Genomic DNA, 27,050 nt, shown 5'->3' with positions numbered 1-27,050 from the left:
TTCTAGTAATCCTGTTGGCATCTTCAAGAGGACCGGCTTTGCCGATGGAAGCCCAGCTTTTTCTAGCATGTCGTCTCCTGAAGATTCATCTCGTAAATGGCCTTGGTTATGGTGGCAAGTGGTGGGATATCTAGCAATTCTGTTGCGATAATTGAGAAGAGAAGCCAGCTCTATTACAAGGAAGAAACTTAGTACATCCAGTATACTATAATCATTCCAATTTACGAGATTCTCGTCGTGAAGCAAATGGTTCATCTCTACGTCTATTCTTCCAGAAGCCAACCTTCAAAGATTTACCTGAATGACGTCAACGACCAGCTATGCAGAGGGTGAGCTTAGCTTCTCGTGTGCTGTGTCTCTTGATGAGCATTCCTTCGTAGAAGGTAAGCACGACACACATATTGACGGACAGACAGATAGAAAGACGGAACGTCTACCTGCAATTGCCTGCACATGCAAGATGGTCTGCTTGGTACCAAGTTTGTCTGAAATCCCCTCAACCGTTCAGCAGGAGTTACACTGACTGGGTAAGTGGGGCAGACAGGTCGACGGACAGTTAGACAGATGGATAAGACAGGCATACTGATGTGCAACATTCCACTCCGACTTCGACAGTACAGGACTTACAAATAGAAAAGTATGGAGACTGCAAGTTAGAGCCAAGAAATAAACATATACGCGTGTTTGCAATTAACATTCAAATTTATATTCCCACCTCAGTGAACTCAAAAATAAAAATAATGAAAAAAATAACAACAGGAATTTTTAATTGTAACTGAACATGCTTCAGATGAAGAAAATCATAGTAGGCTGAAGGATAAAAAAAACCTTAATGTTTTCTTTACTTTACTCGGTCAATATTTTCACAACTTTTTGGACATATGTTCATCTTCAGGTTCTGTAAAAAGTAGAACTACACATTTACACCATATAAGAAACATTAAAATCCAAAATTTCGAAAGAAGATAAAATATGATTCTTTAACACTTTAATTTCAAAACACGCCAATATTAAAATCACTAAGGGGGAGATGGAAATCTATTGAAAACTCAAGTTCCCTGGACTGGTGTTAATTTTTTTTGGAGTGCCATTAATCTTAGATATTAAACTAACCATCATTAGCAATTTCTTTTCATGGAATATAGGTTGTCTTCAAATTATTTCATTTTTCACAAAGAAGTGGATTTTTTAAGCCACTCTTCAACACCAACGGTCACGCAGATCGTGTAACATTTTATATTGCCTTATGTATTTAATAAAAACAACAATTTCACAGAAAGAAAAATACTGACGACTAAAAGGCAATTTCAAAAACTGTATTCAATGGCTGTATTTAATTTGTGGATCCAAAGTACAGTCTACCAGAACTTTTGAACTGACAGGCATACGTTTAAGGACTTCTTATTCCCAGACCGGTCACCTCAACCCTCCACGGGAGACCACTTCTATTTTACATAAGGTTCGGTTGAAAACTGAACCAGGATTATTCGAAACGTCGAATTTGAACGATTTCTTGGGATATTTTGTTACTAGGTATAAAATATTTTCTCAATGTTTACAAACCCTGCAAATGGGCATGTTATCGAAAAGCTGTGAAAATATGAGACTAAATGGAGTAAGAAGAAAATTGTAAGGTTTGTTTTTGCGCTGAGGCTCTCCGCCCGACTAATAATCATTAGACTGAGATGAATAAATTTGATGAGGAAAAACACCTCAAATAGTTTGCACTGAATAATAAAACAAAAGTCACAACTAAATGAACTCACATATAATAATAAAAAAAATAACAATAATAATGATAATTATTATTATAATTATTATTATTATTATTATTATTAGTAGTAGTAGTAGTAGTAGTAGTAGTAGTAGTAGTAGTAGAAGTAGTAGTAGTAGTAGTAGTAGTAGTAGTAGTAGTAGTAATGAAAACTCCTGAACGCCAGATAACAATCATGAACTTTCCCCGCCCTTGCCCCTTAGTTTTCACAACAGGCCAAAGTTTCGGCCATGGGCAACCCCGCCAAAGGACACTAGATCGAAATCAAACGAGCAGAAAATACCACACTAATTGGGCGAAAAGAAAGGCCATTTACTCCCACAAACGAGAAATACAGACCATATAGATGGTGGTTTTTCATCACACACAAAACTGTAATCTCAATTGCCTCTAAAAGAGTACCTGCTTATAACGAATGTTGTATGTGCTCGAGTTGACAGTTAATGTTACCTTTGGAGATTTGTACATAACAAATGCTTGAGGTTCAGTGTGGGAAAACTTGTGGGGATTTAAAATCTGCGTGATGTTAAGCGATGTGATTTTCGGTCACAAGATAGCGAATGACTGAGAAAGGACGAAGAACATTATAAATATACTGGAATGAAAATATTCAGTTTCACTGATACTGCCTGCAAAGTCATCCTCGGGGAAGAAACATAAAATTGTTGAAATACTTTGAAGATGAATAAATCGATAATAAAAGCAAATGGGACAAAAACGTTTGAAACATTTCAAGTGTTGAATGTTAAGTACAATTTTATGTTAGCCTGACACAAAAAAATATGAAACACAATTTGAATCAATTCAACCTATTAAGTGACACAAATAAACAAAGAAGTGAAAATTGAAAATGAATTTTAAATACAATTTTATATTAGCCTGACATGAAAAATATAAAATACAATTTTAATCAATTCAACTCATTAAGTGACACAAATAAGCAAAGGAGAAATGAAAACCAAAACATTCCATATATACGCCGAGGTAAAGGAGAAATTCTCCAATTAAGCGACTCATCCAAGTTTTGCCGATTCATAGTTCATGGTCACCCACCGAATGTAATAGGAGATTAAAGGCCGCTCTGCGAGTTGACCAGAGACATTTCTGAGTACAAAGTCTTCCCTTAAACGGGTCTGTCTGACGTGTGAGGAATATGTTGTTTATGATTAATCAAAATGGCAACAAAGAACGGAGCCCAGTAAAGGCCAACCCCCGGCCTGAACGAGACTGGAAAAGTATCTTGGTTTGAAATGGATCGGAGTTTTAAAGAACTGGCGTACATTCATGTCGGTAAAAAAAGTGGCATACCTTTTATATACTGTGTGTGTGTATATATATATATATATATATATATATATATATATATATATATATATATATATATATATATATATATATATATATATACACACATGTGTGTGTGTGTGTTCATAAGCTGATTTCTTTTCACGTAGAGATGGAATTCACACAGGTAACAAATTTTTGTCTTCAACAAAAAAAAAAAAAAATTAAGTTAGCAAATTAAGAAAGAGAAAGAGTTGGACATGTAAATACGCCATCGAATGCAATACAACAATTAAATAATGGTAAACAACAAGCACTGCTAGTTAAATATAGTCAAGAGACAAATTATGAGAAACTAGAATATCATCCAAATGCTAGATAAATATAGTCAAGAGACAAATTATGAGAAACTAGAATATCATCCAAAGCAACGTAAATTTCACCTCCCATCTAACCAGATGTAACCGCTAGCTAACAAGCCACGATCTCGACATCCCTTTTAACTTGTTCATAGGATCTGACTACAAATAGCAGGAGATGGTATTAATGGTCTGCAAGTTCTGACAACAAACGTGGGCATGAATTATTATGGGGCATGAAGGAGTAGGGGCCTGTTTCAAAGCTCCCGCATATTTTGTTCTTACTTTGTTTTCTTTCTGTTCGTAAATTTTGTTTGTTTCTTAAATTATCTGTCAACACAAGGACGTATAAGTGGGATATCTAATTTGCTCTTTCATTCTGAGATTAGACAAAAACATTTTTTTACCTCAATCAACTTATTAGTAAGAAGAAATTGTGCAAACCACATGACGCCTTCATTATTTTTTTTTAGTTAACGAAGAAAACACTATAAGACCCGTTTAGTGTTGTTGATGCTACATCAAATCAAATTTGGTTGCATATCTATAAAATTGACTTATTAACGTTTTGAAACTTTTTTGAATATTACTTCGATTTTACTTTCGCCGAAACTCAGCAGTAATGACTAACGGTGGATGGATGGCGTCTGATTTTTCTCCTGATCATTCGAGTCCTTCAGTGTTTGCCATACCTTATTCTCCTCTCCCCCGCCTTCTCCCTTCTCTTTCATTCTGTTTTCTCCTTAAGCAATTCTCTGCGTATGTTATAATCGCCTTATATTTTTATCCATTTATTTATTAATCGTTAATTTATTTTCTCCTCTTCTATCAACTGATCTCTTCTTTCTGTATATCATGTTACCTTCTGTTACTTTTTTCAAATGAACACCATATTCTTTGGAAGCCTAAATTTCAAGTCAATGGCCCCTGTGGGCTTGTTCCATGTGAATAAGGTTCATGTTGTGAACAATAATAATAATAATAATAATAATAATAATAATAATAATAATAATATTAAGCGCCACATCCCACCGGCCCTCATGTTAAATGAAAAACAAAAAGTTATCCAGTCAACTTGGCTTGGAACAGTTCCCACTGGTAGCTGAAATATGTCTCCACGAAAGACAAAATACACCAGAGTTACGTCATCATTCGAGTTTATTTTGCCGACTCTAAATGAAACGCACAGTAGAGCGAGTTCGTTGTTTTTTGCACAAAATGTGCAATGACTCAGCACTCTTCTTTAACTGACCTAGCTGCTTTTTCTCGAAACATTAAGCAGTCTGTTGTTGCAAACGTTGCGTTGTTTTCTAGCAAAACACTGCTCAGTTTGCTAAGGGTTTTATCTTGGCTACAACTGAAATGTGAAATAGTTGACCTGGTGCAGTTGTGGAATCTTCTGATTTCCAATATTTATGCGTGAAGTGAATTCATTCCCTCACATTCCTGTACCTTTTCCTGCACCTTCTCTCTCTCTCTCTCTCTCTCTCTCTCTCTCTCTCTCTCTCTCTCTCTCTCTCTCTCTCTCTCTCTCTCTCCAGACTGATTTCCCCATAGAGCCCTCTCGGGTTCGAATCTCCGTCCGGCCAGTGAAGAATTCGAGGAATTTATTTCTGGTGATAGAAATTCATTTCTCGCTATAATGCGGTTCGGATCCCACAATAAGCTGGAGGTCCCGTTGGTTAGGTAACCAATTGGTTCTTAGCCACGTAAAATAAGTTTAATCCTTCGGGCCAGCCCTAGGAGAGCTGCTAATCAGCTCAGTGGTCTGGTTAAACTAAGGTATACTTAACTCACAGTCTACTGACTGTCCATAAGGATTTTCAGCAGAAGATTTGAAGAAAGAGAGAAAAGAAAAACCCTCGTTTCAAACCAAAGGAAATCTTTCTTATGGGACCCATCATCAATATTCCAGCTCTTCAACTTTTTCGTCAGTTCTAGTCACCAAAATAGCAGCGCTTAAACTTCATAAATACAAGCAAGGGAAACAGAGCTTGGAGAATGTGACGAGTGTATGGTAGAAGAATGGATTTAGTTGTCGTTGAGAGATGTGTTGGCACCATTCACAATCCAGTCACCTGAATACTGTTGACAGTATTTGCAAAGTAATTACTTGGATACTGTTGGCAGCATTCACCAGTAATTACTTGGATGTTGTTGCCAATTCTACGTCTTTACTTTGATGATGTTGGCAGCTTTAACGAATGATTCCTTGGATAATCTTGGGAGTATTCACTTGGAATTACTTATTGTAGAAAATGTTCACAAGTAATTACCTGGATACCTTTGAAAGCGCTAAAATGTACTTACGCGGATATTGTTGGCAGTGTTCAAAAGTAATTGCTTGAAAACTGTTGATAACATTCCCAAGTAATTAATTAGATACTACTTGTAATCGTAAACACGTGTAAATTTCTGCTTACTATATTTGCATGCGTAAACAGCAAACAATGTTATATTGCTTGCAAATCAAGATAGCCAGTTAAAAGTCGTGAACACTTAGGAGAACGAAATTTTTACCACGGAACTTTCGAAGGAAATCTGCATGCATATACAGTCTACACCGAATTTTTTTTTTACACTGCATATCAAAAGAATTAGTATTACTTCATTCGTCAACAGAAAAATCATGAATCTGAGAGCAAGCACAGAGGAAGTTAGTAGAAAATGTTCCCTCAAAAACAAAAGAATATGAAAGTGAGCCGACAAAATATCCTTAAGAAATAAAGTACCATGACACATGACATATAAACAACTGAAAAAATTTAAATGCCATCGTAACTTTGAAGAAAAAAAATTATTTTGGACTAAAACTAAACACATCTTAACATCATTCATTAAAAAAAGACAAAAAAGACAGGACCCACCTTGTCCTCAAAAATATGAAGGGAACTTTCTCACAGCAATGAACTTACAACCCGTGCTGATGAAACACTCACTCACTCACTCACCCCCCACCGCCCCCGCGCCCGAAAAGGCAAGTTTCGCGTAATGCCAATCACCCCCAACCCCATCCTCCCGGGGTTACATAAAAAAAAACATTTCTCATCACTTACCCTGAAGTTAAAGTACAACTTCCTTAATCAAGGCGGCATCAAGGCACGGCACATGAAGGGGGGGGGGGTGTTAGGGGTGAAGAGATAGGCGATGAAAGATACAAACTGAAAAGTTTTATTGATAACCACGGTGATTTTAAGGACCTCAAATGTTCATGACTTCAAGACTTGGAATTTTGATAATAATGTGTACACTATCATAAATGGCATCCTGGAGGTATAGTGCAGATAAAGGGATGACGCTTTTCTCGCCTGCAAGAGACCCCAGGTTGGATTCCTGAGCGAGCCAAAATATTTCAGGCGCGTTTTGCTCACTCCCAATGTCGGCTTAACACCTCGTGGTTCCTCTTCATTGAAAAACTGACAACTTCGTTTGGCAATGCTAACATGGAGTATCCATATGCCACCCTCATCAAATTGGAGCCAAAATAAATCATTTTAAGAAGATATTGATAATAAGCCATCTGTTAACTTGACACACTAAATATCTAGTATGGACACACTGCAGTTATAACGAAGGAAAAGAATAAACGTGATTTCTTGTTAAAATATAAAAAAAAAAATTGTCACATGATGGTAAACTTCCAGAAAATGCAAAAAAGAAAAGAAAAATGAACGAGTCTTTCATTCTGAAAGAGATCATGTATTTGCGAAGGCCAGAATAGGGTTGATACCTAAGAACTGTTTGGTATGGTATAAGCAAAAACTTGGACCATAGGCGAACCAAAGCTGAAACCAGGACAAAGACACATTTGCACAATTTTTGATGGAGAGATTTGAGTGTGTCCTTAGCAGAGTTTTTCAATTTGAGGCTAAATATTGTTCCGTAATAGTTCATCAAGAAAACACAAAATTCTTCCTTGTACCCTGTCAAGCAAATGATGCTTTAATACATACATATGTGTGTGTATATATATATATATATATATATATATATATATATATATATATATATATATATATATATATATATATATATGTATGTATGTATGTATGTATACATGTATAAATATACATATACATATATATATACTGTATATATACACATATACTGTACATATACATAGATTTTTGTTTGCTACCCCTTGCTTTCCAAAGTCTCCTAATGCTAAGAAAGATTCTCTCTCTCTCTCTCTCTCTCTCTCTCTCTCTCTCTCTCTCTCTCTCTCTCTCTCTCTCCCCAGGCCTTACGGTAAACCACGGGGAATTTCGCTATTCTGGAAGAGGTCCAGAATCGTCTCGAGGTCTTTAGAACTGAAGCCTACAATTACTCAAGTATCTAATTAACATAATTCATGAACTCGCAGCATTAATTATTCAAGTAAGGCTCCGTCATTTACATACTCTACGGCTACTTTGTACGGTTTTAATAAGTAAGAAATATTTCATGCAAAGCAGCTGAAGACATCCTGAGCCGTAAATAACATCGAAAAGAAGCAATTAGATTGGTCTCTGCCAAAATACTCAAAACTGTTTGGCGTTATACTACCTCACATAGTTTCCGTGTATCCAGAGAGAGTGACCAGCATTAAGTAGTGAGTGGACATTATTTTGGCAACTCGTAGAAATTAAATTCACGTTCTTTCTCTCCATACATACAGTACATACACACACACATACATATATACATATATATAAATTACCGAGAGAGAGAGAGAGAGAGAGAGAGAGAGAGAGAGAGAGAGAGAGAGAGAGAGAGAGAGAGAGAGAGAGAGAGAGCGTACTTTTGTACACTCGTCGGAAGGTAAACTCCAAGTCGATTCAAAAATGATTATCCTACGCATATATATATATATATATATATATATATATATATATATATATATATATATATATATATATATATATATATATATATATATATATATATATATATATATATATATATATATATAAATCTTTCACTGTATTTCTCACTCTTCTCTACCGTGACATGCGATAATGGAAACATCGAAAACGTAATTATGCAGTGAACAGGGGATAAAACGGTGAGTGCGACTGTAACAATGGAGGCGAGTTTAAACAATCGTGGTTGCAGCAAGAGTCTATCAGTAACGACCTGTAACCCTTCCGCATACTAACCGGCATAAATTGACCAACCGATGAATTTACAGTTATATCCTGCATTGAGCAAGATCGCTGATCCGCAGTGCATAACTTCTCACCCGGCTTGTTAACGAGATGACAGCGGCGATTTGATAAATCTGATGTTTTACCCTTTCTTACGTAAAGCGCGATTGTTTGTGCACGCAATGCATGTATATGTATGTCAGTGTTTTTAAGAATCCTGTATAATGGCCAAGTATTCAGTCAAGCAAAAATAAAAGTCTATATATATATATATATATATATATATATATATATATATATATATATATATATATATATATATATATATATATATATATATATATATATATATATATATAATATATATATATATATATATATATATATATATATATATATATATATATATAATATATATATATATATATATATATTATATATATATATATATATATGTAATATATATATATATATATATATAATATATATATATATATATATATATATATATATATATATATATATATATATATATATATATATATATATATATATATATATATATATTATATTAAAAAATCTATGCGATGGGAAAACAACAAAAAAATAAAATAAAATTTCTTGCTAGAACGCTGCAAAGTCACTTGAAATTACCCCATTTACATTAGCTTAGCACTAACTTTGATCATGGGTAACTTCAATCGGCTTTACTTATTTAACAGGAATGCCATAATGGCGTAGGACCTTCCATAATGTTGGGCTGTGGACAGTGTTAAAAGACTTCTCGCAATCAACAAAAGCCACCAGAAGGGGATTATTGAATTCTGTAAGCAGCTGCACAGAGTCTCAGTACAAAAATTTGGTCTGTGCAACTCCCGCCTTTTCTAAAGCCAGCTTGTTCACCTCTTATTTTATACATCTCTTTCTCCAGCTTAACGAGAGTCAGCATACTGAATATTTTTATTGCAACCGGAGTAAATGCAATACCTCCACAGTTGTAGTCGAAGCATACTGTGGTTTATTTCGTTTCTTGTGGCCCTTCGTGAATACCACAGTCAGTGGGCCTTTCACACGGAGCACTAGCCAGCAGTAATTAAGGATTCAGGCTCCAGCTACAGTGCTTTCCGCCTCTTAAATATCTAACTATCCAACTTCTTTAACTTCGTCTTCCTCTAATTTTTACCCATCACATGAAAACACGTCCTTCGGGCCAGTGTAATAACAGTTAAGAGAATCGTCGTTCTGGTTCAATTGCATAATAAAAACAATAAAGAATCTTCAACTCCACTGTAATGATATCAGTTCATAAATAACCTAACAGTTTACCTCATTTTAAAGGCACAGGGTATAATTTGTATACTTTTTACAACTGCGGAAAAATAACACTTATACAGTTTTGACCGATGTCAATTTAGCTCAGAAATTACTTTTACTAAAATCATAATTATCATCACAATTATTTTCATAAAGAAAATGTCCGTTCACTTTCAAGTTTCCTAGTAATTTATGTGGATAGCTGTCAAAACTCTCACAAAATGAGGTGTGTATCTGCATGTTTCCAATGTGGATTGCTGTCAAAACTCTCACAAAATGAGGTGTGTACCTGCATGTTTCCAAAATTATGAGAACGAAAACTGAAAATAAAGAAAGAGAGAAAACAAATCACCAAAAGCCGTCCAAATTTGAAGGTAAGCAGCCAACACTTCTTCGAAGCTGATTAAACAATGAGAGAAGGTTCAGAGACTCGGCAGAGTCAAGGACGAGTAGGAAAGCAATTACAAAATTAAAAGACGAAGGTTGTTGTTCTACAAACGTAAGTTGATACTGAACTCACTTTCTGAATTTATTATTTTTATAATGGCAACTCTCAGGTCAGCGGTTCAAATTCTCGGGGAGGGTATTTTATTATTATTATTATTATTATTATTATTATTATTATTATTAACTGCAGAATTATTCGAAATAAACAAACAGTGGTCAAGCGTTATCTTTGTTAATTACATATACAATCACCAGGTGCTTTTGTTCTTAACAAGAATCTGTAATCTCATCCTACTATTAGTTAAGTGATCTGACAAGCTGCAATAAGGACATTCATGTACATTTTTTTTTAACTCAGTTTATAGGAACCATGATATTTCATTTTCATTTACCCATACGATTATTAATCTATTTATTTACATATTTACTTAAATCAATTTCACATTCAGTTTAGTAAGCTTCTGATGCAGTTTTAAATAGTTTTAAAGCGAAAAAGAACTATAATATTAAATTCAACTATGACGCAATAACACCAATTCCAAGTAAGAATCTTCTAAGGTAAACCTGTTTTTATAAAGTTAAATATTACCGCAGCATCTTAGGAGCAATGACCAAGATAAATATCTTCTTCTTTTTCTTCCCTATGAACAGACAATATGGATACTGAGTTCAAGACAGCTAAATACACTTACAACCATGCCAAGTTTTCTCCCATTAGAAACATAATGCTTTCACATAAAAGGAATAAAAATCCCGACCTTTAAACTACAGGTAAGTGGGTAAAACAACTGAGAAATGATCTTTGCCACGTAAATAAGACGTTGGATTGCACATGAGCGACAAAAGCTTATAAAGTTCCCCCTAAACAAATTCACGTGCCGATGCACATAAGCGCCACGGTTCCAGGAATTTTTCACGATCATGACATCAGTCAACAAATAAGAAAAGAAATATTTGAACTAATGAAGGCGGACTTTGCTGAGGAAACTCGATTGACGACGGCTCAATAAAGACGCGACGAGAATTGGTAAATCAACGCGTTCGTGGTAGTTCCAACCATTTCATTCACAAGACATGAACTAAAGTCACTAAAAGGACGCAAATGTATATGGAAGTTCTCCCGGTCAACCCATACATAACAAAATAAGATTTGCCACGACCCTTTGGATATTACTCTCTCGCCACAGAAACTGACCAGGGCACAAAAGGCCTTGAACAAGGGCCCTATATCAATTTTTTTTCTCCTGGCAAAGGGTCGCCACAGTTGGCTACTCAAGCAAATTACTGTTTACAGAACAGACGGCGCTGGCCACTTCCGTTATTTCCACTTAGCTCGTAAAATCTTGTGACATGGTTTAATGACATCATCTCGATCAAGACGACTAGAACCAACCTCTGAAGATGTACTAGCAGGTACGATACAAAGGATTTATAAAGTTCGGGACAGCTAAAAATAAAACATGAAAGTGTGTCCTATATAAGATTAAATATTACTACAAAGGAGAAATGGGTGAATATATGGGGCAGAAACACATGGAATTCATGATTCAAAAACCCTACAAACAAAACGAAAAAAGTACACGTCACGCCGGATGTATGAGATACAGAATCGATATGACTAAAACTACGAAATGGATGAATTCATAGGCCGATACATTGGACTTACAGGAATCGAGACGTCTAGAAACAAGAAGACGCAGCCTCTTTTTTATTCTTTTTATTTTTGGGGGGGGTTGAGGGGGAGGTGGAGCAATGCCATATAAGGAGTAAAATGTACTGTTAAACTTACTTGGTTTCCGGGCAATAGATCGTAAACAGAAAAAAAAAATTATTTTGTTACTTACGTCAAGTAAAACTACGAAAAGCGAATTCTTTGCTTCTAATGGCCGTCAGGACAATTAAAATTTAAAAACGATTTATTTTCTAGTCAATTTCATTATAATACTGTAATGATCTTTCTCGTATCAAAGGACTGTCTCGAAAATTAGTATTCTGCTACCAGATGCTTAATAGCTTTGCCCATAGTTTTCAGAAAAGTACTTAACTTTTAAAAAAACAAATCAGTATCGAAAAGGAAAGAGGTTTTCTCTTTGCTCAAAGACCATTGAAACGGGAACAGCATGTCTCCATCTAGCCAGATCTAGGCTGAAGAAACAACAAGCAATACAGAGTTCTGTTTGCGACAGATCTATGCCGTGAACGCAGTGTCCACACTTCCAACAGCTCTTTTATGTCAAAAGAAAATCCTAATTCACAGGTTAACGCACGGCACTGACTGTTATGCAAAATAGTCAAACATTACTTCTCGTTTGACTTAGAAATAATTTATAAATAAATAAATTTATTACAATTCACAAATAAAATTAACTAATTAAATTAATGAATTAGTTACATAAATAAATGAATAAATGAGTAAAATAAAAGCCTTACGAAAATCAGCGTCTCAGCCTGAACGTAAAGAATCATCAAAAATTATTTCATTGCACGGGATTTTTTTTTTTTTTTTTTTTTGGAGGGGAGTCGAAAGTAATTTTTAAGCGCGTAAGTTTACGAGGCGAAGACTTGCTCACCTTCGCAAACGCACCGAGTCAAAAACAAACCGTCTGGGAACAAAGTGTAATCTCAAACGACTCGCTGACAGAGCAATATATTCGAAGTGTCTACCACGGTGTTTTTCGTGGTTTCAAAACACCTGAGAGCAGATAAGAAACCGAAAAGATTTCAAAAAATGAGTTAAAAAGATAGGAAAATGAAAAGAGAGAAGTTTAGCCAGCGGCTGTGTGACATCTCAAACATTCAAGATACGACTTTGCAAGCGTTCGCGCGCGCACATAAACGCACACACAAGAAAGCAAGTGGCATTTTAACTGGGATCGCCTGTGCTGCTTTTTCTTCTTTAACTTCTTCCCCTGGAAGCTTCTTGAAGAATGTGAGAGTGGATGAACCACCACCGATCTGAACTGAGCTACTTTTTCTCTTTTTGAATCAGATCAGAGTTCTAATTCTGCTCGACCACTGCTACTGACTCCAGCACCAACAGGGCAATTAAAAAAAAAAAAAAAAAAAAAAAGGACGACAAAGATGAGGCAAGTTCTTCACTGACAACCTAAAAACAATCATGTAACCAATTTCTAATCTACTGGAATCTGATAAGCAGGAAAACTGTGACCACCTCAAATTAATTCTAATCTACTGCTTGAACCTGATAAAATGTAAAACTCGCGACCATATGACAGATGACTTTCGGAAATCCGGACATTCTCGTGAAGGACGGAAAGCTGTAGCAAACGAAGCGACATTAAGACACAGAGAAGAAAAATTACGAGGGAATACAAAGGCCGGAACCAATAAAAAATAACCTTACTCAGTTTTTCTTGTGGTTCTTCAGGCAAACGATGATGATCGTGTGAAAGCACTGAAAACGTACATTGTGCAAATGTAATGGAAGTAAAAAAAAAAAAAGGAAAGAATTCCTCATCATCGAAGTCTGTAGACGCAATGACGTGATCGGTCGAAGATTTTTACATGCTAACTAATCATTTGAAAGAGTTTATCATAGCTGACGCATGATTAAATTAGAAACAAATCTATTATTATTTTCTACCGAGTGGGTTCGGTAAATATCAGCCAAAAATGAATCTGCTTAGTGTCCTTTTCACTCTCTCTCTCTCTCTCTCTCTCTCTCTCTCTCTCTCTCTCTCTCTATCCTCGACTGGACATTGACAACAATGAGCGTGCCTTGTGTCCTCTCTCGATTTCACATTTCACACAACTGAATTTACAGTTTTTTTCCCTTTCTCTCTTTCCGCAGTTCAACTCTCGTTATTTCTCTCTCTCATTAGCGCATACCCTCCCACCCCCCACCCCAAACACCCACACACCCCCACCTGGCCTTTCCCACCCTCCCAAGGAAGCCCGGAGGAAGTAAAACACCGCGCCAACGAGCGGTTATGGCGCCTCACGCTGGAGGACGGCCTCGAAGCACAAATATAAAAAAAAAACAATTCTGCCCTCAAGACAAGTACAGCCGCCTAACGATACCACTTTCGCTACACCTGTCACTTGAAGTATGATAAAGTGCTGCCCCAGAGGGAAAGTATTTACTTGAAAAGGAGGTGTCTTTCGTGTGTTTTTTATGAAATATACTGGATGGGGATTTAGTCTTTATGGGGCAAATACTTAGTCGATTACTTTTATGAAGTTTAATCATTTTAAATATATATATATTTATATATATGTGTTTATATACATATATATACATATATATATTATATATATTTACATATAATATATATACATACTCGATTGTGCTATTATATATATATATATATGGGAAAGGCACTGTCCATATGCATTTTATTATAATATATGCCGACGTTTCACAACTCCTCACAGTTGCATCTTCCCGGCTGCAAACAGCGAAACGTCGGCATATTATAATAAAATGCATATGGACAGTGTCTTTCCCTGCCCCGCCTTGGATTGTTCTTCGTTATATCTGAAGCACAACAAATCAATTCACATACAAAAACAAACGCGATGTACTTTCCATCCGGCACAAGAGCAAAGTCGACAAAAAGAATGCCAACAAAACTGAATCCAAATGTCGTGGCTGCCAGTCCCGCCGGAAGAAGAGGTAAAAGTAAAGGAATTTCAGCCATTCGCCAGAGAATGCAGTAATGCAGTGGCGGGCCCCGTGTATAAAACCACTCTGGTTAATGCGGACGAAACGCCAGATAAGAGAGGCTGAATGCCTGGTTCCCTAAACGAGAAGGTCAGCTTCCTCACCAGAAGGTCACTGGAAATGAAACAGTAGCAGCCACTTCGGGAGGGATAGTTACGTTCCCAACAGCTGATATAAAACGATGGAATGATTATCGTTCAGGTGAAACGAAGACAGAGTTGAGGGACTTAAGGTATTATGCATAATAAATGAAGCTAAGATTACAACCAACTCAAATCGAATGAATGGAAAACTAGAATCAATTAAGAGGAAGTGAAAATAACACGGGGAAGACGGAATAGAACTCGCGAAATGCATATAAATTTACCAACATGGGGAACATGCGTGAAGCCCGCATGAACAAGAGACTCACGAGGAAATGAAGATAGCACGGGATAGAAACGAAGGTTTAAATAAGGAAAAACTCAGAGAAATAGTAAGCAAGGAAGCACATAAACGAAATGCATGAAACGGAAGAGAGAGAGAGAGAGAGACATAGGGAGAAAGTATTTCATTACCCTAGGCAACTTCCCGTGTAATTTGCAAGATTTTTTTTGTTGCAACTGCTGGTTTCAATACAGTGACAAGCCTGTTATTTGTACAAGCTGGGAGGTTTTGACTGACTGGTTTATGAAAATGGTGACGGGAACTCAAAGGTCAACGACGACGACATGCTGTGATAGACTTCACAATAATATGAAGCAATGAAATATGTCGTACAGATTTTAACTGTGAATGGAAAAAAAAACCGCGGCACAGACGTAGTATATAATGATTTCAATATAAAACACAACGACTATTATTGAATATATAACTTTCACTGCACACGGCTTAAGAAGAAAATCATGATTAGGATGAATTCTAAGTTCAAAGCGAGTCGTTGCACTCTTACTAATGTAAGTATTTGGCTAAAATCAGAATGAACATCGTTATTTAATAATCTGTTATTAAAACTGCAAGTAATCCGTTATTACACCTCGGTAACCCTATGATTCCCTTTTTAAACACAAGACCTTCACTTCCACACCTTATCCTTTCTCACCCAGACACGGATTTACCAAAATTATTAGGGTTACCAAATCAGTCTCTGCTTACCCTATCCATTATCGGAATATACTCAAGGAAGTAGTATTTCACTATAATTAATACAAACATTCTCCTGATGACATCGAAAATTTGAGAAAATTAGAAATACGCACACCAAAAATGATTTAGTAAGTGACATCAGATTTCCCTGGGTCACTGTTTACTCCAGACTAACATTGTTTTAATTCGGTCTTAATTATTTGTACCATAAAATTTGTCAATGAAATTACAGTTTCGTATTGCCACATTATGTCCTGTGTAATCAGAGGTACATTTTAAAATCAAACCATGATACATTTTTATTTGTAGATCTACGGCCGAGAGAACACTATTCTTTTCAAAGCCGAATTTCCAACATAAATTACAGAGAATAATAATTCCTGCCAAGACTAAACACAAATAAAAACATAGTAAGCCTGACTATAAAGTTGTTTAATTAAGAAGAAGAAGAAGAAGAAGAAGAAGAAGAAGAAGAAGAAGAAGAAGAAGAAGCTTCACTCCCACAAAACCTCATAAAGTTAATCAGAGATTTTTAGTCTGTTCAAAAAATCTAGATTTGTTGCTAAATCTTCTTTCTGAAGGCTGAAATCGAATGCCGTGGACTACTTTTAAACTCCAGATTCCTCATCGATTATAGATTCATACGTCAGTGAAGAACAATAAAGCCTGCTAATTCGAAGGGTGTGACCCGCACGTAAAATCTAGTGAACGACCAAGAGACTGTTACTTGGTGAAAAATCACCCGTCTAGAAGAAGAGTGGGTTTAAAAGTGAAAAATCCCTTCCTATATTTTCAGAAACTTGAAATGTCCAAAATACATCGTGTGTGATTAAATGAAGTTACCTATGGTGAAAATTATTTTGACTTTTTTTATATTTTTGCGAAAAAATTTGAGGGCTGTGTTTTTCAATGTGTTTTCTTCAGCGATGAAAACCAAAATGGTCTCATAAAGGAGCTACATTTAACTGGTTTCCTTAGGGTGGAAAAAAAATGTTTTGACAACTTGTCTTCCTCTTTAGGGAAGAACACTGATGAATCACTGAAGAGAAAAGTCTGTTTATCAGCGCAATTTATTTTCCCTGCCTTTAATTTTTTTTATTTGAGATGAAAACTAGAATAGTCGAAAATGGAGGTAGTCTGCTCTCGTAGTCAAAAAAATATTCCGTAACAAACTCTTCTTTGTTGACAACATTCATTATCTCTCTGATTGACGAATACATTAAGATCACAGGCACAAATATCTAAGGTCCTAAGACTGATGATTTCAACAATCAGCATAAATTATATGACATAAATCTAAAATTTCGAAATTCATTACCATCACATGTGAGAGCTCAATAAATAAGGAAATTAGAAATAAATATTTGAACTGACGACGTAAAACGTGAATATCACCTGCTACAATGCTTCTACCTCTCTCCACGCAGAAAAATATCAGAGAGAGAGAGAGAGAGAGAGAGAGAGAGAGAGAGAGAGAGAGAGAGAGAGAGAGAGAGAGAGAGAGAATCTCAGAAATGTCAAATTATCCTAATGGCACGAGAGAGAGAAAAAGAGAAGAAAATATTGCCAAGAAAATATGGGGCAAGAGGCTGACAGAGAGAGAGAGAGAGAGAGAGAGAGAGAGAGAGAGAGAGAGAGAGAGAGAGAGAGAGAGAGAGAGAGAGAGTTCAAAGTCACATCTACCATTTCCTTGCAAAGACTAGCGTCGAAGGGAGAAAAAGAAATTTCAGAACCATAAAATCATCATTAGAGTGAGCGGCACAGCCCTTTTAACTCCAGAGCAAAGAAACATTAACAACTACATTAACTCAGACACGAACGAGTAAACCCAAATGAAAAACCATAGCCAGCAGATTAGTTTAGACACGGCCTTTGCTACCGCCCACCATCGCCCTATTCTTCCAGTAAAAGTTCGACCTTGACTACTGATATATCTTCCTACCGGCCAATACCGGAGGCTGATCGTGAGCCGAGTGAGTGATTAGGTAAATGATGCTGGTGACTTGAAAGCAGAACGACAAAACTCAACTTTAAAAAAAAAAAAGAAGGGGGAGAAAGTGGAAGGTACAGAACGAGATTTTCATTAAGGCAAAAGTGACGACGCTTCCTCTACAAGGTCCTTCGCCGGTAAACGATCGCTCGGCTTACGTAGACACCGAAGCTAATGGGGAAAAGCAATAGGAGTTTGCGTGTCGTTAGCGGCACGCACGAGAATTAGCAAACCCAAACGACGGTTGCTTGAGGAAGGGAAAATTGCGCTAAAAGTCATACTCGTACAATGCAACAGTAGAGAGAATACATAACAACCAAACAACAAGCACAAGATGATAATAATAATAATAATAATAATAATAATAATAATAATAATAATAATAATATATGAAGGGAGTAGACCCTCTTTTAAACAGGTCTTATTAAAAAGGATGGCTGTATTATGCGAATTTATCTTACACAGTGTCTTTTCTATCTTCCTTATGATTCGCTTTTCAGGCTCAGCGACGTTAGTCAGCAACTGGCCGATAATAATAATAATAATAATAATAATAATAATAATAATAATAATAATAATAATAATAACTACGGCAAAACTAGAGATCAGAAACATTTCTCGAAACGAATGACGAGAAACTCAGAACAACAGCATTACAGATGACAAAAGGTATGAACTCACATACCTGAAAAATCGTTCCATAAGAAGGATATAGACATCCTTGAAGGAAAAACCTTCAAAGGATGAGGAAGGGCAACAAGGATTGGTGATACTGGAGGGGCAAAACTGAAGGATGGGACGCCCCTGTCGCAAGAAAGGAAAGCAGGAAGGATGCGCAAATGAGGGGCACACCTCCCGCTCCTCATCATGACTCAAATAATAACAACACGATGACAAGAAAAATCAAGAAGCAACGAGAGAGAGAGAGAGAGAGAGAGAGAGAGAGATGGCAACACTGAAACTATCTTTTTTTTTTTTTTTGAGGCACATCTGATATTCATAATACTTTATCATATTTGATTGACTTTCGGCACTCATTACGACCCATGGTCGACTGCACCAGATCCTTGAGGACTGTTGCAAATTTACCGGGTAGTTACTGAAGCCAGAACTTGAAAATGTGTCCTAAAAGACAAAACAGAAAGATATACTGATATACTGATCTTATAAACAAAAACAAAATACGATTCACAAAATCTGTTGCAAATACTTGTTAGCAAGTATTTAGAGGAAACACTTAATTCACGCAATCCAAAGAGAGACAGACACTCCAACCAGGTTAAAATTACGCCTCCTATACACATTCACAAAAATCTGTAATATAGTTTTCTTGTTGTAGCGAGCAATGAATCTATAGCAACTACGGCGTCCCGCCCTTGGTAGAAATTTATTTAAAAAATAAAGCTGGGTGGAGAAGCCTTATTAGAATAACAGTATTGGGACCGGCCACTTCTGAAGAAACGGGACATAATTACTCAGGTTCTTTAAGCTGTTCATCATCACAGGTGCGTAGTGTACAATATATATACATTATATATATATATGTATATATATATATATATATATATATATATATATATATATATATATATATATATGTGTGTGTGTGTGTGTGTGTGTATGTGTGTGTGTGTGTGTGTGTGTGTGTGTGTGTATACAGTAAAGTGGGAAAATTGCGAACGGTAAAGATTAGTTAGAATCAGAAGCGCTGCGGGCAATATTTAGAGCTATCGCCCTAATTATTTTTATATGACCTGTCTTAAGCTATATGGGACCTAGTCTTTATTATGAAAAATTTTGAAGACCTTTCATCTTTTTAAAATGCGAATAGCACAACAAATTTCAAACATTTCACAGGATTTGGGGACATTGAAATATGTTATTATAAGCTGTATATATGTAAAATTCAGAAGTTGAAATTTTTTCAAAGAAATTTTTTACAAGGCCAAATTTCTTAGTAGATCTAAAACTTCCATGAAAAAGGCAATCAGAAAAAGGATCCAAAACCTTGTGAAATTATTCTGTTACTACTGACAACAACAATTTCTATTACTAATAATAATAATAATAATAATAATAATAATAATAATAATAATAACAACACTCAGGAGCTTTCGGAAACGGCAAAGTTCGCACGGCTGAGTAATTCACGCCCAACCCTGCACCCACCCACAGAGATCCCCTCTGCCCCAAAAGCCACATTCTTCTCTCTTTCGAAATCTTATCAGTTGAGCCTGTTGTTAGACTCACCTAACGGCAAAATTTTTCGTCAGAATCCACACACCTCCTTGCGTAGCCGAGCCAACAACGCCAAAAACAAGCGAACGATCAAACCGAGCTTAAAACAACCTCCTTGTCGTAGGGTAATCAGTAAAACGGTTCTTCCTCAGCAGCTTATGCTCCTTGGCAGAGCATCAGTGTAGAAGCAAGCTCCTTTATAGCACTTTTCTCTGATCATTTCGCAAGTACATGTCCACCTCTCTGAGGTCTCGGAGTCCTGAGAGAAGGATCCGTAGAGGAGTAACTCCCAAGGATGTTGGCCGATGTCCCTTGCTGGTTGAGTGACGTATGAGGAATGCAGGGAGAGGTGTGCCTTAACCCGACGGTAAAGGAATACGTAATGGCGTCAGAATATGAATCACTATCAGAGAGAAAGAGAGAGATAACGGTAACTGGTGAATGCCATTTAATACGTTAAAGCTTAAATTATGTGTTCATTTCAGCTTTACTTTATTACGTGAGTTAATTAGCTTTCAGATGATGCAAGCTGTTCTCAATGTCTTCGAAGATCCAACTTCAAGAAAATTACGATTCAAATGAGTCAATTTTGATTTGTACATGGCGTGTACAATGGCATCCATTAAGTCCCACTTATTACTCTTTCCCTTAAAGTAAAAAAAAAGTCACGTTTTCCTAACCATGGTAAATACTGCTATATAAAAATGGACTGTATTAAATCAGTCTAGCAAAGGTCGACAGGTTAAGAAAATGATTGCCGTTTTTGAACCGGAACTTCATTGGCTGAAAGCGGAAAATAACAAAAGTTTAATCCATTTTGACGTCTACACATATCTTGTAATTCTTTAATATGCTTCATCGTCACATTAACATGCAGGGCTTTTCCATTAAGCTATTTCATTTTATTCTGCCGTGGCCACACCTTTGCCAGAGGTCTTCTTACAACCAACGGTAAAAAATCAAATACCCGAGAAATGCACATGAATCTTATTCTGCGGGCAGAGCACATTCATTGTTTCATTTGCTCATCAAACGTAAGCCCCTATGATGAAACAAACACAACTTCAGCCACTTCATAAACCTCCACGAGAGGCTCATCAACAGCGCATCGTCCCTTTCCCCACAGCCGACACACACACACACACACACACACACACACACACACACTGCTGACATTGCCTTTACTTGCATTTGTCTTTCACGCCATGCAGCCAACAACATCTCGGTCTCCCTCCCCTTCTCCGCCACAAAGTCATAAACGCTCTTCATATATATCCGTCATCAACGACTTCTAAGTACTTTAAGGCTAACATGAAAATCGACCCTTAGTTCCATACGTCTTTGTAAAACGTCTGTATGTTGGTGTCTATTGCCCTACAGATCATAGCATCAAGACTATGGCGTACAACAAATTCCCTTTATCCCTACAAAGGCCCATTGAAATGACAAAATTGACAAAATTTAGGGCTCTTCCCTGAAGGTCTTTCTCTTGCAAATGCTGCGTGGTTGTCTGTCACGGGAAAAAGAGTAAATACTAACGAAGCAATACTTGAAAGCTTCGGTGTATTACTTCATTACGTTTCAATCAGAAACGTTAAAACAAAAATCAAAAGCTAATGATTTGCTAAAGAGAAAAACGCCATTAATAATAAAAAGAAAAGAGGTTACTGCCTTCTAAAAAGTGCCAAGCAAACACCACAAAACGACAGAAAATAACAGCAAAGCATAGTTCACAAAGATGAGCCAGCGACGGTTGGGGAAAAGACACGACCAAGGGGGACGAACAGGTCGTGGGAGGGAAGCAAGGGCGGCAGCAGAAGCAGAACGGCCTCTCGTGCAAGCCCTCAAGAAGTGAAGGTGTCGTCGAAGGAGTGTAGTGCGCGTGAACGCCCCTCGAGACCCCACCCCGTGTACAGAGCCTTCGCCCTTCCTGCCTCGATTTCAGCAAGACTGGTGCAGTACCACACAGTGTAGAAATACACACTCGTGTACGACAGCAATTTTCCACTAATACGTAATTTCTGTTTATATTTTCCAATGTTTCTGCTGGAGCATAGGAAAGCCCATATAATATGACTCTAGACATGCATGTTTCTATCTGCGGAAAGCAATCATACTTACATTTCCCCTAATACACACACACACAAAAACATTTTAACCTAAAAATGAACGTACATTTTTATTTGAGCACATGCATTAGCGCATACACACAGGAAAAAAACTTTTCTGCGTCCACAAAATTTGATTAACAAAAACTAATAAACATTCAAATAAAGATCTAAATTGCACAAGTACATCTATTAAACGTGCAGACTTCTCACGCAAACAAATGAGCTCTGATTTCTACTTGGAATCCTACACAGATTTCTATTGAAACTCACTTTTCTTGACGCCACACCCACTTCAATTCTCTCTCTCTCTCTCTCTCTCTCTCTCTCTCTCTCTCTCTCTCTCTACTACTACTACTACTACTACTACTACTACTACTGCTGCTACTACTACTGCTACTACTACTACTCAGCAAGGAAGCGGGCTCGTTAGCTGGAGTTCTCAAACGCCGGAAAGAAACGAGAAATACAGGAAGACGGGGTAATTAAGTAAAAGGCTTCGGCCTCCCTTAACAGTTTGTGGAGAGAAACGCTAAAACGGTAACGCAGACCAGTACAAATGAAAGCAAACGCTAATGAAAAAACACCACAATTGACGTGAAAGGATAAATATTCGGCCTCTCCTAAAACACCCGTCTGAAATCCTTGATTTTTACGATTTTCCGTTGCATTATTTAACACTGCGCACAAGGAAACAATGCCTCTCTACCACGATAAAAAAACAGTCAAAGAACAAAACAGGGTTTCTTTTCCTCCATTTAAATATATGACATCACACGCCTCTTGAAATTCCACTTTCACAAATACAATAAAGGCATTGTTTCTTGCGTCACGATATAATGCCTCATGCTGACGAGACCTCCGGCCTATACCTCGAACGTGCATAGAAATAATCCTTACCTGAAGCATATCACAACAAATCACGATGCTGGAGAGATGAAACAGGCTTCTTTTGTGGGCGTGACAATGGAGTACTAATTCGTCAGGGCTGATCTCGCCGGAATCGTGTAATACGTACATCATCACCTCCATGATCAACAATTGATAGCACAAGCACATAATGTAATATAACACACAGCTAAATTTAAGGCGACAGCCACATACACGACGGAGCGAAAATCTATGACTCCTCTTCCAAAATCGAACAAGCCAAACCTCTCCACAAATCCCCGCGGAAAATACCTATTTTTCAGTTAACAGCCGTTATTTGCATGGCGATTTTTGCCTTACCAGAACACGGTTTATTTTTTGGAGATGGCGTAATCACTATAACAACATTAGTGTAATTCGCACAGTAACCATCAGCACCTCGTCACGAAAGTGCCAACAACAATGAAATGATCATGATGATGATAAAACACAATCAAAACCGTACAACACACTCCCAAACCCATTTCGCCATAGTTCATTTCCAGTCAATTAAACTTCCTGCCTCCAGCAGAACAGGGAATAACTTCGTTAATTTTTTATCATTTGAAAGAACAACACCCATAAAAACATTGGTGATTATAATGACAATAATAAAAATTTAACGGGAATACCTTTATATTATCAACAATAAAACAGTCAGCGTAAAAATTCAAGAACAAGGCGTGCCTAGACTGGTCATCTTAAACGGTCACTTTCAGAGCTTTGGAAATGTTAGCTAACGCCTTCTCGTACAATGGCGACTATCTTCGTTCGTTAAAAACGTGTTCAGATATACCGTGCTTGACAACTGAACCCAAAAATAAGAAAGCTATTAACAGTAAGAATGGCAAGAATAATGACGTGCAAGGTTTATGATAGACATGATAAGGACGAAAATATGAAAATAATGACCACTGGCGCTTAAAAACATAACAGCAATAGAGAATGACACAAGTTCAAAATTACTTGAACATACAAGAGTCTTCGTAAACAGTACTAAGGAACTCGTGCTCCCTTAAAATACCTTTGAAGAGTATAGAAAAATTTTGTTTATTCCATTTTCGAAAGTTCCGGTTTAAGCAACGACGCTAGTATTTTATACTGAGGCAATGCGACAAAATACGACAATACTGTCCTCTATATTTCCTAAGTCACATTAACATTTAATCAACTATCAATGTTTTACCATTGCCATGTCCCTCCTTCATTTCATTATCACCCCAATTATTGTCATTATTGCCAATGAAATGCCTTAAAATAAGTCTCCTCGACGATCACATTATCCGACTAGCATGCAAAGACGCTACCAGTAAATAACTGCAACGGCCGAAGTTCAGTAAATGGTACAATATATCCGCGACAATTACATACCACAAAAAACTGTAGTATAACAGACATTGTTATTAAACTTTTCGCCCACATCTGTTACTTACATTATCAAAATTACTCTGGAGTTAGGAAAGGGTTATTCTTCCCCCAGTAAGATACACACAGACACACATATATCTGTGTAATATATGTGTGTGAGTATGATGCAAGGCAAACGGACCGACTGGCGAGAACAAATGCAACGTAACAAAGAATTGCATTTACCAAAAGAAGTCTTTCACCGTGAAAACTCGGTGGCATTACCAAAAAAGGAAAAAATGGGGAAGAGAAGGGGGGGCAGGAAAAAGGCAGCTGACGAGATCTAATCTCCACTGTTCCAGTGACACACCTCCGCATTCCCTCTCTCACTTTCATTTCATTGGGGGAGACAAGATTATTCCACAACAGTCATCAGGATGTTCCAGTTGACTCCAGCGGTTTGAAAGAAGACGCTCTAGTAAGGAGAAATCATTTAAATGCCGAGAAAATTGAGAAATCAGGTGGAATCGCTGTTACTGTCAAGTAAACAACCACAATAATAATAATAATAATAATAATAATAATGGAAAGAGAAACCCACAAGATTCTTGTGTATAACTTGTTTACTGGTGTAAATATTTACATATTACTTTTGATCTCGAGTACTTTCAGGTCCTAACTGTGACCCTTTTTCAAGAGATGAAGTAGTCAGGCTGGTCCAAGGCCCAGCAATTCTCTTTCCATCTTCAGAAGAAAACTGAAAGAAGTTTTTGTTTGGTTCAATAATAATAATAATAATAATAATAATAATAATAATAATAATAATAATAATATCTCCCGACGGAGGAGCCGAGTTGAAATGGAGCATCACGAAGACACGTGAAACATCAAAGATGTCAGGTAACTTGACACGATTTGGTAAATGAGGGCGACCACCGAACAATAGGCCCGGATTAACAAGACACTTCACGGTCGAAATTTATATGGGTTACGCCAGCGACGCCTTATTTTTATTCATTTGTTTCATTCGGGAACTGCTTCAAAATATGACGAACAGAGAAAAATGGAAGAGCAAATAATTCTGTAGACACAAGACGCCCGTGTTATGGAACTGCTGCTACTCGAACGCTGTTAAACATAGTAGACTAAAAGGCATGCCCACGTGGACACACACACACACACACACACACATATATATATATATATATATATATATATATATATATATATATATATATATATAACTTTATTAATTTATTTCGGTTCTTGCAAGTTTTTTTTTTTTTTTATAAAGTTACTACACATGTCCCCATCATCATCTGGCTACAACACACCACAGCGGACTGATTAACATGGACGTAATTCACTGGACGTTTCAGGAAACGGGCATAAGTTGTTCCCCCCCCCCCCGAGGAATGACCTCAGGTCTATCGCTGGTAAAGACCTTGGGTAAGGCAAGGTTGCAAAACGCTAAACCACGGATACCACACACTTACAAATATGTGCACCAGAAACATAAAATTACTAAGTCGTACTTCTCGGTAAGATCCACAGTGAAATACATGTTATATATAAAACTTCTTCCGTAACAAAAATATAGATGCACAAAGACTTGAGTTTTCGTCCAACTACTGTGGATAATTTCAACCTTTTTTTGGCCCAAGCAAGTATGAGAGAATGAAGTTGCTTGCACCCCGCCCCTTCGTTGACCCCATCCGATGCAGGCATCCTTTTCCAGTCGGGTTGACCGGTGGTCGGGCAGCCAAGAGTCAACCTTGGAAACAGCAAACGTGAGCTGAGAGTTGTACCTGTCTATGTACACTTTTATAAATCTCTAAGGCAGCAAGCAAGCACTGAATGCATTACAATACGTCTACTTTTTTAAAATCCCACAATGGTGTGATTAAAGTTTATAAATTGCCATAAAACATCTCTGCACACTCTACTGTGATTTTGGTATTTAATAATCAGTGTGGAAGTATTTTATGCTCGAATGGTATGTATGATGCGCTAAAAATATCCTGACGATGGATAAGCAGCCCGGAACTGAATAATCAGAAAAAGATATACAGGCAAACAGGAGTATGGCAAATGAGCGCAAATTCATAATTATATATATATATATATATATATATATATATATATATATATATATATATATATATATATATATATATATATATATATATATATATATATATATATATAAAGTATGTGTGCGCGCACACGTCCATCACCATAACTAATTACCCATTAACTTCCTTCACCTAATGATTTCATTTCTCTCTCTCTCTCTCTCTCTCTCTCTCTCTCTCTCTCTCTCTCAAAGACCTTCCTGTCCACCA

General features: G+C 36.8%; 1 protein-coding gene across 3 annotated transcripts in view; it reads right to left on the bottom strand.

The window, feature by feature from the left end:
* Positions 1–27,050, bottom strand: part of LOC136825629 (uncharacterized) — a 690,903-nt gene that overhangs the window by 622,126 nt on the left and 41,727 nt on the right. The window contains exon 1 of one of the 3 annotated variants that reach the window (XM_067082227.1): positions 23,350–23,373. The exons of the other annotated variants lie outside the window; for them this stretch is intronic. Coding sequence (XP_066938328.1) covers positions 23,350–23,358 — 9 coding nt within the window. The 5' untranslated portion in view covers positions 23,359–23,373. Of the gene's footprint in view, positions 1–23,349; positions 23,374–27,050 lie in introns of those variants that run through there. 3 annotated transcript variants of the gene reach the window in all.

Source organism: Macrobrachium rosenbergii, chromosome 39, assembly GCF_040412425.1.
Source record: "Macrobrachium rosenbergii isolate ZJJX-2024 chromosome 39, ASM4041242v1, whole genome shotgun sequence".
In the NCBI taxonomy this organism is placed as follows: domain Eukaryota; kingdom Metazoa; phylum Arthropoda; class Malacostraca; order Decapoda; family Palaemonidae; genus Macrobrachium; species Macrobrachium rosenbergii.
The sequence above is the reverse complement of the archived record's forward strand: the minus strand, read 5'-3'. Positions and strand labels throughout refer to the sequence as shown.